This window comes from Poecilia latipinna, unplaced genomic scaffold, assembly GCF_001443285.1.
Source record: "Poecilia latipinna isolate Pla-1442-1.1 unplaced genomic scaffold, P_latipinna-1.0 Scaffold483, whole genome shotgun sequence".
Classification (NCBI taxonomy): Eukaryota; Metazoa; Chordata; class Actinopteri; order Cyprinodontiformes; family Poeciliidae; genus Poecilia; species Poecilia latipinna.
This window is the reverse complement of record NW_015113099.1, coordinates 301,806-318,288: the sequence shown is the minus strand read 5'-3', so window position 1 is coordinate 318,288 and position 16,483 is coordinate 301,806. Positions and strand designations below refer to the sequence as shown.

General features: G+C 41.6%; 1 protein-coding gene and 1 long non-coding RNA gene across 5 annotated transcripts in view; both read right to left on the bottom strand.

Moving 5' to 3' along the window:
• The window catches only part of nrp1a (neuropilin 1a), a 94,089-nt gene that overhangs the window by 15,133 nt on the left and 62,473 nt on the right, over positions 1 to 16,483 (bottom strand). For all 4 annotated transcript variants that reach the window (XM_015039762.1, XM_015039763.1, XM_015039765.1 and 1 more), the window contains 2 exons: positions 5,761 to 5,916; positions 2,994 to 3,138 (listed from right to left, as the gene is read on the bottom strand). In XM_015039762.1, coding sequence (XP_014895248.1) covers positions 2,994 to 3,138; positions 5,761 to 5,916 — 301 coding nt within the window. The remainder of the gene's footprint in view (positions 1 to 2,993; positions 3,139 to 5,760; positions 5,917 to 16,483) is intronic.
• On the bottom strand, positions 1,729 to 2,987 carry LOC106951962 (uncharacterized). The gene is made up of 2 exons (XR_001425897.1): positions 1,949 to 2,987; positions 1,729 to 1,881 (listed from the first exon to the last, which is right to left on the bottom strand). It is a non-coding gene; the product is annotated as an uncharacterized LOC106951962 (long non-coding RNA).

Genomic DNA, 16,483 nt, shown 5'->3' with positions numbered 1-16,483 from the left:
TCCCATGAAAACCCATGAGATGAATTCCTGGTTGTGCAATGAAAAAAAAACAAAAAAAAACCCAGCTATCGCTGAATGCACAGACGCATTTTTCTGGGACTTTCCTCCTGTTTTTCTTTCGTCTTAGGCCAAGATGTGTTGAAAGTGATCAGAGGAGCTGGCTTTTGGCTGTGTGAAACGAAGACACTGCGATATGAACGCCTTTGAAGTGAGGAGAATTCAAGGGAAAGGTGCATGTGTGTGTGTGTGTGTGTGTGTGTGTGTGTGTGTGTGTGTGTGTGTGTGTGTGTGTGTGTGTGTGTGTGTGTGTGTAGAGATAAAAGCAACTGATGCGACTTCCCCTCAACCCCCCAGATCATCTGGAGCTGTTAATCGAGCTCAGCTGCGATTACAGAGGCAGCGCACACGCCGTGACACGCCCTGGTGGAACAACTGTTTACATTTGTGTGTATGGGTAAGAGGAGTGACAATGATGCAGGCCTGCCGGCCACAACCGAGGTTTGGGTGGAGCATCGGCGGTTCATCCGAGCTATTTTCGGCGCTGTGGCGTATTTACCAACAACTGGGTGGTGGATCCTTTTATTAATGAGTAGCTGTTTGCATCAGAAGGCACGCGACCATGGTCATATGCGGCGAAGAGTTTTGTGACATTCAACCCACCCTCTCTTGAAATCTCCTGAATAACTGCTTTGACGTTAACCGAAGACACGACCTCTCAGACCGAACGCCTTTCCTCTCTGGTCTCTGTCACATTTCGGTGCGTTGCTTTGGCTGTTCGTGATTCAATGAAAGCAACGATGAACTCAGAAAACTCTCCGTAGGATCGAATGTGGAAGAGGAGAGTCGAGTCACAGGGTTTGTGCAGCCCTGTACAGCCTCGGTTTCCCTCTGCCCGACCATGCTGGGAGCTGGCAGAGTCTTCAGAGAACCAATGGGCACTAACGTCATATTGGAGGCCGTGCGGTGACTTCGATCCTGTGATGTGTTTACGCGCGGTGCAGCGCTCTGATTATGTGCCCCGCACACAGGCCTCAGCTGTAACCCCCACTGCACCCACAGTGCCATCTGCTCTTATAGGATTGACCACACATATGTGATGCATAAGGGACTCATTGCCTAATAATAGAGAGGAGGACCACAAAGTCACTTCACAATTTTGGCTCCAAATAATCCCGATTCCATTATGGGCTCTGTTACCGATAATCAAGGTTTGAAAGAGGTTGCCGTTTAAAGGCGCAATCATTTTTCATCATACCATTCCTGGGGTTGAAAGTCCTTTTAAAGTGATAGCGAATAAAGTCCAAGAGTGACCCGAGTCTTATCCAGCACTGACTGACACTGTAACGCCCTCTCCCCACCTGTTGTTGCACGTTATCATCAAGCTGAAAGAAGGCTATGAGGTTTGTTTTGTTTTTTTAAGGTTACTTTCACACTAGCCCTATTTAGTACACTTTTATTGAACTTTGTTAGAAGTGAACTCTGGAAGGAGGAAGTTGCACTTGTGTCTTCTTCTGTGGTTTTCGTGTTGTTTCTTTTGGAAGCTCCCCATCACAGGTGAGGGGGTAAACAGGAATTTCAAAGGGTCTGGATCGGTTTACACAGAACCAATCAGTGAAAGTGAACCCCATCAGCTGAAAATGTAACAAATGTTGCAATTCTGGTCCCCAATATAACTGAGTCTACTGGACTATCAGGGGTGAAAACACTAAGAAGAATAAATCTGGTTGGGAATATTTCCAATCGTGAACACCAATACAAGCATGAACAGATACACTGAAAGGATGATGTTTTTTTGACTTGAAGTCACATTTGGTCCTTAACCCTCACACATTTCTTTAATTAATAAGTAATTTTTTGGCAAACGTTTTCTTTTCTTTTTTTCTTTTCTTGCCAAAGTCACTTTTGGAGGTGACAATTTACTACTTACTATTGGTTTACAGTTGGATACGCATCATGTTAAATTATTTTAAGAATTTGAGGAGTTCATTTTTTACAGTCATTGCAGTTTTCCTTAAATTTTCCCCTTCGATTATTTCTAGAAACGTCTTTGTCCCAGAGGTACAGAGGTAAATGACCCAAGATGTTAAACATCCCAGTAACTCGCCATGCCTGCAGGTGTTTCTATGTCTGATGTGGGGCTAGGATCCAGATGAGTGTGTTTGTAACATAATTTAAAAACTGTAACACAGAAATTGCTTACACTGAAATCTAACACATACACCTCACTTGATAAAAAGTAAAAAAAATAAATAAAATAAGTCACCCCCAAAACAGAGGCAGATAACATCGTCATAACGATAATAATCAAATTCTTCTGTTATTCTAGCAAGATCAGAAGCAATTGATACATTTCTGATAAAAAAAATGTTTAATCATGATACACATTCTGCATAAATGCGGTGAGAACCTCCTTCTGGCCCAGACCCATTCAAGATGTTGACAGAAAAAAAAAAGACTAACTCTTTTCTGCCCTTAATTTAGTCAAGCAGGAATCCAAATTGAATACACATGTTCGTATCCCACAGAGACAAAGATAAATGTGATAAAGCCACACTAACTGGAGCCACCGGCATACACACACTAATTTAAAACATCAACAAAAGGGCAAGGGGAAGAAAACTGTTGCTAAAATCAAAGTTACATAAGCAAAAAGAAAGAGAGAGAAAAAAAGCTGTGGCTAACGAGAAGGCTGAGCTCAGATCAGCAAGAGCCCACCCAGCTCCATCAGCAGATGCATACCAGCTGTTTACTCATTTATACTGAATGAAATTCATCTAAACACGAAGTCATGTTAATAGATAATTCCCATTCCGTTGCCACTATTTGGTATTATGCAGCTGGGGCCTGGACTGGGAATAAAAACCAGACAACTAACTGAGGCAGCAGAGTGAGTTTGGAGTTCTGAAGTCACTGCGGCTAAAAACGAGTTTTGTATTTTCAGGGATGGAAAGGTGAATCATGGGTAATGCAGACGAGCATCAGATGTAGCCAACCTGATATTTTGCAGCCGTAGACCTCGAAGCGCAGCGCTATACCCGTTTCCCAGGTAACTGGACGGATGCGGAGGAATCGCGTCAGCGTGGGTTTGGGCAGCTTGGTCTTGGTGACATCCGTTGGGTTGGTGTTGCCCTGAAAAATCTGTGAAAGAAAGGCGGGAAACAAACTGATTATTGACAAAATACAGGGAAGGAGACACATAGAGGGAAACTAGAGTTCATATTAGCTGCATTTCCTTTAACAATAAAATTGCACAAATCAAAATGAATGGAAACATGCCAATTTCGAAAAAAAATATATATATTTTTGTGCTAGGATGAGGTGGTTTACCAGCCATATTGAAATAGTACTTGGGAAAACTGCAGTGGAAGCACTTTTTCACATCACACAATTCATGTGATCAAGTGCCGGATGTTGCTACTAGTGGAAATGCAGAAGAAGACGACAGGAAGTGGTAAGAGGATGATGGTTTGTTTTAGTTTTTTTTTTTTGTTGTTTTTCAGACAACATGCAGCTGGCTCCACTAGAGCTCTCACAGCATCACACAGTTCATAAAACGTTGTGTGTCAATCCGACATGTTGAATCCACAGCTCTTCTGTAAAATTGCGCACTACAATTTCCCCAAAGCACCATATATATGTAGCCTCTCCCAAGTGGGTGAGGCTTGTCACTCCAATGTTTCCTCTGATGACTGATAGATGATGAGTGCTAATTTCTTATTTAATGGAAACACAAAAATTGCAAAATTGCGTTTTATCAACAACAGTGGAATTTTGACAAAGATTTTCATACATTTGCAGTGGAAACACAGCCAGTGCCAAAAAACAGCTGTAAGTTCAAGATGTTTCACGTAAATCTCAAAATTGCATTAACGTTTCCTGAACAGAGTGTCAGAAGTTGCTGAAATGTCAAGAGGAAAGGAGACGCCCTTGCTTCACATGTCACAGTCGAAGCAGGGGGAAATGCTGTGAAACCTGAGGCTGGATGTGTAACAATGATCAGATCCGATTGGCTCAGGGTGCCCTTTCACTGTCCTCCGCTCCCAGATCGGGTGTGGGGTTTTTACTGCGCCTGTCTTGTCGAAAGGTCAGAGACGCCGGTGTTCTCCCCTGGGGTCAGATGACTATTTACTAGCGCTACACGACGAGGCCGGCCACCCAGCCGAACGACCGCCTGCGGTCCGTCACAGTTCATTCTGAGTAATTGAATCTCAAAGGTAACCATGCAGCCTCCTGACCTCCCTGACTGAGGAGTTATGAGGCGGAAAGGATTCCAGCTGAGCAGAGTGGGATGCACAGATGGAAAGATGGCAGTTTAGCTAATCTAAGATGAACTGAAACGCGGCTGGGGCTGATCCATTAGACCAGGCGGCCTGCTACCAAGTCCCTCACCCGGCATACCCGTCGTCTACATCGCTGAGGGACCCTTCTAAAGTCGGCCACTTCCTTAAATGCCGTGCAGCGTCACCTCTCTGCTCGCTAACTGTAAAGTGGCTTTTTTCTTTTTCCTGAGCTGCGCTAAGACGCCAAACTGCAGGCTCAGCATGTAGCAAATGGTACCCTTCCACACAAAAGCACTTTAGAGGCCGGAAAAACACACGGCAAGCTTTAGGCGGCACCTTCAAGCTGCCACTTTACAAAGGGAACAGTGTACTCTGGAGAGAGGCCGATAAAAGAATCAAGCTTGGGGTGGGGGAACGATTGTTAGGATGGTTTGTTGAGGCTGGGAATTTTATTTGTACTCATTGTTTTTTTGTTTTTTTTCTTATGGGTTTTTCCACACAAATGAGGGGACTGTGAAGGGTCCAAATGCATCTTTGGCCCCTCCGGACACCTGCAGCTGAAGCTGCCTTCGTCTGCAGATGGACAAAGCAGGGCCTTTTTGACGAGTCCGATCAGCGATCAATGGTTAGAGCCAGTCACACTCCGGTCAAGCATGTCACTCGTTTTACTTCCTTCCTTTTTTTTTTTTTCTCTTTAGTCTTCGAGGTCCTCCTCTACCAGCTGCTCAGACATGACAAGCTATTCTTTCATTCAACTTTCCCACCTATTTGTCACTGCAACTGACATCTATGCTTTCCTGCAAGCAGCAAGCAGATATCAATTGAAGTCATGTGCCAAAATCAATAATCTAAAAACAAAAGTTTTCCAAAAATACTTATGAAGTCAATATATAAAAAAGGTTTTACAGTTTTATATATTTGTTAAGGATACATCACCATCTGTATTGACTGATCTCAGTCATTTTTTAACTCATTGTTATTTATTCAATAAGTAAGCACGTCAATATTAGTATCAAATCTTTTTTCAAATTCAAGTTTGAAAAATTTGTTGTTCCTCTTACAGCAACAATAATGCGTTCTGGTGAACAAAGTTTATCTTTAGTCACTGAAATGTTTCAGTTCAAGTCAAAGGAAGCACAAAAAGTTTCATTAAACTATTTACTAAAACATGCGGAGATGTGTTAGTTTGATTCATTCAGCCTAATATTAAATCTATTAAGTTACCATGTTAAACCAACTCAAATAAATTAAGTTTGACAAATTTAATTAACTCTTTTTTTTTTAAGTTGGAGCGTCATTCTCTTTTTTCAGCGCACACAGATGGGTGTTTGTCAGCCAAACTAACAATGCTAACTGGCTAATGCAAGGTGGTGAAGCCGTAAATAAGCGATTGGAAATTGGCCAGAAAATTCCCATTGTCGTTCTTTAAAAACCATTCCCACATATGATTTGCGGTCTGAAGCAGATATTTGAGTCGTACCTTCTGTTTGGAGCCTTCTTTCAAGGTGATCCAGTCCTCTCCGTTGGAGCTGACGTCTACTTTGTAGGACTTGACAAAGTATATCTTGTGAGTCTCCTGGGAAATGGCACCCTGTGTCCCGATGGCAGAAATGAAGCGCAAAAAGCCGAGGTCCACCTGCAGAGGGGATGGAGATACAATTATAAGTTTGGGTTTTTACAACATAGGTAACATGCAACGCTCTGTTCAAATCAGGAGCAACCTTTTAAGAGAGGCTTATAATCCACAGTTGGTATTAATAAAACACAAGCAAGTAGGGGAAGGTAAAACCAGAGAATCACCTCTGGCCACAGTCTCATCAACTTCCAGCAGGAATTTAATAAACACCAATGAAACGATAGGCGCATTAATGAAAAAGACACGGGATGACAACTTAATTTCCTGAGATGGGAGACAAGAGGCTGCTGGATGGGAGTAGAAAAACGTCTGGAATCACATTATCAAAATCGGCCAGGAGGAAAGAGGGTACAGAGTGAATATAAAACGCTGTGCATTTAAAATATGCAGGAGGGGGAGGGATGGGGCATTTACGGACTGCGGTACCTTTCCTCACGGTTGATACATTTTCACACAGAAAAAGCCACATGCAGCGGGGTCAGACGGGTGCATGAGTCTATAGCTATGCCGAGTTTTTTGTTTGATTTATGCGTACGTGGATTTCGTTAATTTGAGCTTGTTTATTTCCAAAGATCCGCACACTGAGCCTGTTCACAAGGGTGACCACAGATGCCAGGAAAGAATGAGCGCAGACACCACTTTATGTTCTGCTGACATCTGTTTATGTGGCAGCAACAGGATCCAAATTGGCTTCTAATTATGTAAATGATGCTGTCTATCACAAGCGGGACCAGAGGTCTGAATAATACCTATGCTGAGAAACAAACAGTACCCTTAAAAGTGAACTTCTTAGTGTTTCATCATGCTGCACACTGGATCTTAAATGTATTTTATTGGTATTTTATGTTATAAACCAAAAGAAAGTAGAGCATGATTGTGAAGTGAATGATGTGTTTTTATAATCTCATTAGTATTTTTTTTTTGTTATTATTTTGTGTAAAATGATCTGAGAAGTATACCGAATGGGTTTTGAGAAGACAGAAAGTAGCGCTTTCTGAAAAAGATGCAGAGAGTTTGATTATGTGTTTGTTTATTCTGCAGCAACCCACAATGCAATGCTTATCTGGCCACGGAAAGGCGTTTGGTTCAAGGTTGCGGCATACACTTGGTATTTAGTTGGTTATGTTAAACTGACCAAAAATTCAGGCCTAAAGACCTGACTAAAAGGAGGACTTGTAAACTGATGTTAACAGTTCTTCTGTATCTGATTTAAGCTTGATGAAGAGCGAGCAAAAAAAGCCTTGAACAAATGAGCAAATGTGTTTATATGTGAAAAGAAAACCCACGTAGACTTGGAATTGCAGGTTTTGATGAAAACCACACTTTAGTAAAACAAAAAATTTAAAGGGGCAGTATTATGTAAAATCTTTTTTTTTTTTACATTTACAACTTGTTATAATGTTATTCCCTCATCAAAAACCTGGAGTGTTGCCATGATTCTTCCACACATGTTCGAGAAATCCTTTAATCTCGATGGCAACCATTCAGCTGTGCAAAATACCTTTTTGGACCTAGCTCTGTCTTCGGGACGCAGACTCTCCAATTAAAAAACACCTATAGGAGCTACTTATTAGTGAAACGCAGGTAAAAAGTTTGTTAAAGCGTTAATAGAGGAGCCATGTGATGCCTTCCTGAAGGCAGAGTTTCAGAATGAGCAAGAGTTACTTAAAGAGACAGAGGCCCAATGTCAAGGCGTCAAATTACAACGCCTATTTGATAGTTGGTAAATATGGTATTTTCATAACAACTGAAGGTAACACAGTTATTTGATTGTGTTTTCAAATGGCACAATGTGCCTGGAAAACATATAATGCTGCCTGTTTAAAACCGTGTATCATTTCCTTCCAACGCACATTAACTTTTCATTAGTCGATTGAATAAAATCCCAATAAAAGTACAGTGACATGTGTGGTCATAGTATGACAAAATGTGAACAGGTTCACAGAGTACGGACAGCTTTTACAGGCTACTTCACCCAACGCAACTCAACCCCCAACAAAGACAAAAAAAAAAAGTTTGAGCGAAGCTGAGAAACTTTCAAAGAATCCCAACCCCTCTGAGGAAAAAGCAGCGCAACTAGTTTTAACAAGCGTTAGCAGCACCTCTGACAGGCTGAGCTGACATTAATGAGGAGTAATGGTGTTGCGTGCCGGCGCCACTGTAACGCAGGAGCGGTGCAGGAAGCCAGGGTGTCGGAGGAGACGGGTTTCCAAGATCACGGCGAGAGACGAGGGAGGCCCTTTGATGTTGACGTGAGACGGGAACGGGCCCTGATGGATGGAGACCGGCGGATTACTGAATCGACTCAGAGGAGATCCCCTGTGTTTGCACCTGAGGAAGGGAGACAGCTTCCAAGATCCCCGGCGCGAGAAGCGTATAGCAAATAGACACGGATTGTGCGAGCATACTTTGGGTAATTAAAGTCAGGGTTATCTGCCGCCATGCATCTTAACAGGGATCCAGCATGTTAAAGTCATAAAGGCAAGAGTCAGCTCCAAGGCCCCCCCACACCCCTGTCTGCCAGGCTCATATTCAGCAATCCACCGCACTTAATGATTCCAAGCTAAGAGAGCTGGAAAGGAACACAGGCCCTGCCACAGAACGCTGGTCACTCCGGCCCCCTTTAGGTTTCTTCCAGCGGTAAAAAGACATAAACAGATGGGAGCAATAAATGAGATTCCACCGTACCCGTTCTCTCTGTCTCATTCCAACGATTTGGATGGATGGAGCCAAACACACACACAGGCTCACACACAAAAAAAAAAAAATCAGTCATATACAGACAGAATACTGTTGTTCCTGTCAATTGGCTCAAGGGACTTTCACAGTTAAACCCCACATTTTTTTTTTTTTTTGGATCCGCAAATAGAAGTAAAATCAAATCCTGTCGGCCTGAGACGGTTTAATGACGCAGGGGCTGAATTCTTCTCTGTGGGGTAAATGGCTGTTTGTGGCAGAGCTTGATGGGAAAAGCAGCGGATGGCAGCGAGGTTTGGACCGCGGGTTCAGCAGTGAAAGGTCTCCATTATCTACATCCAGATAGCTCTCCTGACTTATTTTCTGTTTGGACCGAGGGGCAAAAGCACAATGAGGCAGCTTATGCAAATCTTTGGGCTTAAATAAATGATAATAATAAAAAAAAATGTTTTAAAAAACTGAGGGGAACAGCAGAACAGAGGTTTGGAATACCTTCTGTGAAGCTGAGTCATTAGGAAGAGATTGAAATGAGTGGGTAGTAATAGGGAACACTTGGTGCTTGCATTTCAAGCCATGTACTTTTCAACAAATTACTTATTTAAGGAGCGCTGTCCTAATACACGACTTCAGTCAATCACTCCCCCTCCCCTTTATTTGGTTTTTACATCTGTATTTATATGATTCGTTTAAGGCATTCTGCCATGCACCAGCACAAAGTAAGACACTAGACTCTTACATGAAACAGTTGTGTGAAAGTGTTACAAATATAAACTCCTGTTTCAGTCGCTCCTGGATGGTCAGGAACCTTATTGACGATTTTGATTGATTGATGATGGTCAATCAAAATGGGGAGGGATCAGATCCCCGACTCCAACATCTTTCTCTCCCCGCCTTTCTCACCAAAGCTTTAAAAAGGAGCGGCAAAAGCCAGCGAGGTGGATCAGCAGTCTTGTCATTGAGAACTTCTTACTGTGAAATGTTGTCTCTACTGTTCGGATGAGCTGTTAACGTGATGACAGTCATGCATGACATCAGCAGTGTCTTCAGTGTCTTCCTGAGACACTTCTTTGAAAATACTTCCATGAGTTACGGCAACATTTATTTTCCCTTTGGGATGAAGTATTTTTGAACAGAATTGAACAGAATATATAAATGTATGTTGGACATTTCCTATCCCAGTCGGTTTAGCTCATTACTGGCATGTTAGTAGACTGGTAAAAACCAGACTCTTATTCTATGCTTTGCTTGCCCAATCGCTAATGTTTGTTGGTAAAATTTCTAATGCACCACTTTGACAATATGAAGCTTACCATAAATTGCCTGTGCTCTAAACAACCATCCTATGAGGAGATTAGTGCCAATTCGAACAAGGCAGCTATTAATGCTAATTTAATATTTAGCTCCACTGCTATTGCTAAAACTACAGGCAGACTACAATTGTAAAACAGCGCAAAAAAAACGATGTCATCGTTCACAACTTCTTCTGTTAGTTGATTGGCCTGAGAGAAATTCTACTGGAGGAATCCAAGTCAGTGGGAGAAAGCCCAGAATGAGCTCTGAAGAGAAATTAGAATGGAACATAATTGCATAGGAAAGCAATGGCCAGGCTAGCAATGTCAGCCCCTTACTGGTTTTGTTCCACTGGCATTTAAGGAGCTACCCATGACTGAATTCCAATGATCTTGTTCTGATGAGCACAATTCACCACAACCTATCAAATGTGAGTAAACGGCTATCAACCCAGTGTCTTTCTGCCTTAAATCCACTGACCAGCTGGTTGGACAGACATCTCACTGCTTCATCACTCCCTAGAGAAGCCAGAAAGCCAGCTAATCCTTACATATGATGACAGATGCGAAGCAGGAACTACCTTTCTTGGCAGCTCAGAGACACAGCAGTAAGATTGACTTGCCTCTCCGTGCCGCCCTTTGTCCTTTCAGAAAACACCAGGGGACGATGAAAGGGGGTCTCAGTCGCAGCTTAAAGTGTTTTGTAAAGAGATCAGTGGCTGTTTAGATGCTGGCTTGGCAAGTAATTGGGTGATGTATCTACCGCTGTCCAACATGAACAAAACTTAACCTATGAAATCAGTTTTCCAGTGACGTCTGACAACATGGCTCTCAAAGTCTGACACAATTCAACTGAATAACAAATAACTCCGGTCAAAAAATATATAAAGTAGGTGTGCACATCCTTATACTAACACCTTGTGGAAGCAACTTTTGATTTGTTTTCCACATTTCAGCAGTATTCTTCAATAGGAGTCCATAAGCATTCCACATTTTGACAATAATAGCCTGGTTTGTGTTGCTGAAGTTCTCCACGTCCATGAGACTGTGAGAATTTCTCTTATTCACAGCACTATGCATCTAAGCAAACATATTTCCTGTGTAGACCGTTCCAACAATTGACTTTTGCTCTGAAAAATGGACTATTGTCCCATATAGAACACAATCAATCCTTTTTGCAAGTTTCTGTAGCTTTTCCAGTTTTGGTATTGGTCTCCTGGAAAGTTATCAGAACTTTTTGCACCCTTCTCTTTACTGATACCTCTGCACAATGAGATCATTTCGGTCCTTTCTAATCTGTCTGCAGACTTGTTTGTTTTTCAGTTAAGTTGTGCTCACTACAGCCTCGCTTGTGGTGCAATACAAGTTGGTGCGGTTTGGTACTTTATTTTATTGTCAGACATATCCAACTGAACTCTTATTGGGCAGGCGGAGTTAAACCCAAATGCCTAACGTTGCGTCAGACTAGCTCGACGACAAGCACCGGCTGCTTTCCACTGACCATATAATTGCGCAAATTATATTTACAAAAATAAACTCACTAAGTGGAAACACAGCAATTTCAAGAAAAAAAAAACTGGTTTTCTAATAAATAAAAAAACATGTGCTAGGAGGAGGTGGTTTTTCAGATGAATCAAAATTAGTGTATATCGCAAAACCGTAATGGAAACACTTTTTCAGCATCACATGAGTCATGTGATCAACAACCGGATGTTACCACTGGCGGAAATGACAAATAAGACGACAGAAAGTGTTAGGAGGATCATGACGCAGCATGGTTTTTAACAACTTATCGCATGAACAATCTTACTCGGTGTTTCTTATTTAATAGAATCACTGCAATCTGCAAATCTATCTACAAATTTTTGTAAGCATTTGTAATGGAGATGCAGCGAGTGATGTTTCTTTGTCCTCCAGTCAATGGACTGTGTTGTGTGGCGTCAGTAGCTCCGCCCTAATCATACCGTACCATTGTCTTATAAGCCTACAACTTCACTCAGCGCGTCCAGGAATGCTGCGTTACGGGTCGGTTGTATGGGACCGCTGTTGTTATGGAAACAGACAAAAAAGCGAAACAAACCACATCACTCCATGGTTTACTGCTCAGTGAAAAAGGGGAATTAAATGTCACATTTTTATGTGGCTCAATTTTTTTCTTTCTTATCCTAGTCATTAACATTTTAACAGGGGTTTGTAGATTTCAGAATGTTAAAGTTAAGAGGATGGGTTCTTTTACTGTCTGAGGAATGTTTAATGGTACTGAAACTTGCCAAAAAAGTCATTCCTTGCAAATTTGTGAATGTCTTGGGCACCAAATTTGAAATCTCTTGCAATGTGAGTCAAGAAAAAAAAAAGGCTCATCGAGGTAAGCTGTCACAGGATGCAATGTGGAGAAGGAGATGAAACAAAGCATGGTGGAAGGGAACAGGAAAGCAGAGATAGCGGAATGCAGAGGGGAACTCAGGGAGGGGAAGTTTTGCCACCGACGGCGAAGCCTTGCAAGATGTGAAGGACAGAAGCATGGGGTCTCCAGCAAAGAAGTGCACAGACTAGATCAATTCCACAGACAGAGGAGGATAACAGGGCCCGAGTAATGAGCAAAGCATGATTTATTAATGGGTGCTTGTTAGAAACAGAGGGAACGCTGGCGAGGCTGCGCTAACAGACTGAGGTTTCTCGGGTCAGGGAGGAAGGCAGGCTGTCAGGGTGCTTAGATGTGGAACAAAATCTTCCATAAACCGCAGAGGCCTCTGTAAAAACAAACAGGCCCAGATAATGATTACAACTGGGACTCCTTTTAACCCAACGCCAAAAACAGCACTTACTGACCTATAAATATAAACCAATAACATTTAGAAATCGTACGAAAACCCAGTGAGGATCTTGGGGTAAATAAATCCTCCTCAGATATAAACCTATTTGTCATCGAGAGCTGAAAGGCTGAATCGTGTTTGATGGCTGATGTAATCACTCGGAGGGAGACGTGAATTATGACTCCTGATCTACCATCGCTGCAGTCTGAGACTCTGCTGACTCAACAGAACCAAGCATTTATCTCCTCCACGTTTAACATTTGGTTATATTTCCAGATAAGTGCTTGGACTCGAGCCCGTCTAAACAAATGACACCACACATTCTGGGCATGCAGGAGCACAGAAGTTCGGTGAGGACCACACAGTCTGACTCATAAAAAAATGAGAGCCAGGGTAAAGAAATCAGCCCAATCTTTTCAGGCAGCTCAATATCAGAGCCAGACTTCAGCATGTAATTGTCCTCCAGGAACTTTCTTTCTACTTCAGCATTGTCTAAAATATACGCTGGTGTATTAGGGCCTTTGTAGATGGAAAATAAAAAAAAAGGGAGTAAATTTCCACCACAAAACTCAGAAGTTTTGAGAATAGTCTAAGAAATTTTCTAGAAAAAACAAGAACATTTCTGTGTTTGAAAGGTCATTGCTAGAAAAAAAACATCAGAAATTTTTCTATTAATCTCAGAAATTATCAGAAGTTTCAAAAAAGTTGAAAATGTTAAACTTTTCAAGCTCAGAAAATTTCCTAAAGTCAAACTTTTTTAACTTTTGAAACTTAAAAATGTCCTTGTTTTTTATAGAAAATTGCTGAAACTAATCTTAAAATTTCTGAGTTGATTGCAGCAAAAGTTATGAGATGTATCTCCAACTTTCTGGGAATTTTCTCAGAATTTTCTTCATTTTTCAAACTCAGAAATTTTCTTGTTTTTTCAATACATTTTCTGAAATCGATCTCAAAATTTCTATTTTTTTTCCTCACCAATTTTTGACTTTTCAAACTCCAAAATGTCCTTGTTTTTTCTAAAGAAAAAAAAATCTCAAAGGTTTTTGGCCATAAACTTGCCCTGTCGTTTTTTTCCCCCTCTGTCTACAATGTCCCGAATAACTTGTAAAAATAAATGTTTGAGCCCATTTTTGTGTTTATTTTCCACCTTTTTGCTATGAGTCAAAAGTAATAACTCAAATCCTGTTGTGCTCCAACAGCCGCTCTGTGCAGTCTCCAGTGGCTTCACACACGCTGATGAGACCAAAAAGGCAAAAACAGAATCAAGTCGTGCTCAGACTTGTAACACCGTTAGACCTGTCAGTAGATCTTGCATGCGCAAATTAACTCTCAGCATTTAAACGGAGGTAAACACATTGAGCATGAGCGCAGGAAAGTAAATGATAGGACTAACAGAGATACATGGTATTTAAGTATTTATGCGTGTTTGTATAGATATAGTTTAGTTCGAGATAATTTTCCAATTACACCCTTAACGGCAGAGTGTAATCACTGGGTCGAGGTATTACTCAAGGTATTGTCACATACTTTGAACTATATGACTCAAAGTTGCATGACAGACTAAAGCCTCGTCAGGGTGGCTGAGAAAAACAACAACATGGCGAGAGGTTCGAGGCAGAGCTTCAGAAAAGGCATCTGAACACTATCTGTCCCTGCCTGATCGGCTTATAATTGAGTTGGATGCAGCAAACAGTTTTCTGCAAGATGAAATAAATGCATTTCTTTAAATCCATTTCTCTACTTCCCCAACCGAGGGGGGGTGGGGAACGGCTTCCGATTACTGCGTTTTGTGTGTCTGTGACTGTGTGTGTGTGTGTGTGTGTGTGTGTGTGTGTGTGTGTGTGTGTGTGTGTGGGCTTCTGCCGACTGAATAACCGAGGCCTCTACGGAATGAGTTTATTCGTCTTCCCTTACCAAGAATGACAAAAAAAAAAAAGAGTGAAAATGGGAAAGAACAGAGTGCTCCTCTGTGCGTTCTGAATTCAAAGAGCAGCAGCTGGCAGGCCTCATTCCACCCGGAAACCTCTGGAAATGCTTTATGGATTCCCGATGATGGCGCTGTTAGTCACCAAGTGGATGTGGACACTCAAATCGCCTGTTTCCTCTTTTCCTCCGTATGCTAATGATAAAACGGACGACAGGCTATGAGCTGGGGGGTATGCACGACAACTGGCTGAAGTGATGTGCTTTCCTCACCAGAGGTGGGATGCTAAGACGGCCTGTCCCTATTCGCTCTCTAATTTCCCCAGTGTGGCTGAAGAGACGCTTTAAGGGTCTTATGTAATTCTTTACATCAGCATCTGTGTGTGGTTTGGACCTCACAGGCAGCCATATTCGCACTATATTTGTCTCAGTTAAACTGCAGCGATCCCCTCAGAGGTACACATGTTTTGCTACAGCTCCACAGGGGGCACTAATGCACTGGTTTGTGAACTCTCGATTCATAAAAGAAGAAACCGACTGAAAAGAAAGAAAATATTGCTTTCCCATTCTGTAATTTATGTGTTTTTGCTAATCTCTCTACAATACGCTTCATAAAAAAAAAAACAAAAAAAACACACACACACACACACACACGCACGCACGCACACACACACACACACACACACACATTATTGCTGTTTTTCTTCCTCTGCTCCTGAAATGGTTTGCAGTTTTCTGTAAGTGCCGTGTATTTGGCGCCACCCTTTGATTGGGGGTGTTATTAGCACTGCAGTCAAGACAATCACAGATATCTACAATACACATGGAAGTTCCCTAAGATTCCTGGAGGACCGTGGTGGGGAAGCACAGATGACAACATTTATGTCCTACAGGCATGATGCTTAAGCAAAAAGTAGCATGAAATGGGGGTTGGGGATGGGGGGCATAATTTTGCCTTAGGCTCCATTTCCTGAAAGTGTAATTAATCCTTCTTTCTTGAAAATGATATTACTTAGATGCTGCAGGACCTATGAGCTTTGCTGCCGACATTCCATTTATCACATTATTCACCTGACAGAATTACAGTTTATTTTTAGCTCCCCACACCTCTTTGCTGGCATTTAATTATGCATGTCTTCTCATGCACCGACGATCTGTTATGGTGACAAAAAGGGACGCATAGTTCAGATGACAGTGATAATAAGGTAAAAAGTTTTCAGTTTTTCTCTTTTCAGCTGTGCAGAGGTGCCTGATTAAAGGGGCAGTGTTATGTAAGACCAACCTTTTTGAGCTTTGCACCACATTATAATGTTTCTTTTGTGATTAAAAGAAGACCTGGAGTGTTGCTTTGATTCTTTCAAGCATGTTTGATAAATCCTTAATCTCCTATGGAAACCATTCAGCTGCGCAAATCGACTGGTGGGACCAAGCTCCGCCTTCAAGGATGAAGCTCCTCCTTGGTTGCAGTTTCCAAGCTTCTGCCGCACAGAGCAGCCCTCCCTCAGCTCCTCAGACTAGCCAGTAGCAATTAGCAAACACCGGGTGGAACTGCACATGTGCTCAGCTAAAGCTACTTCACATTACAATGCTGTTAAAAACATTGAGGGGTTAATAGGGGATCAATGTTTTGATGACTTCCTGTTGGCAGAGTATCAGAAAGAGCAAGAGTTTTTAAAATGACAAAGGCCCAATTTCATGGTGCTAAATTACAAAGTCACAGTTCTTTTAATATTATATATATATTATATTTGATATATATATATATATATATATATATATATATATATATATATATATATATATATATATATATATATATATATATATATTAAATTACAAAAACAA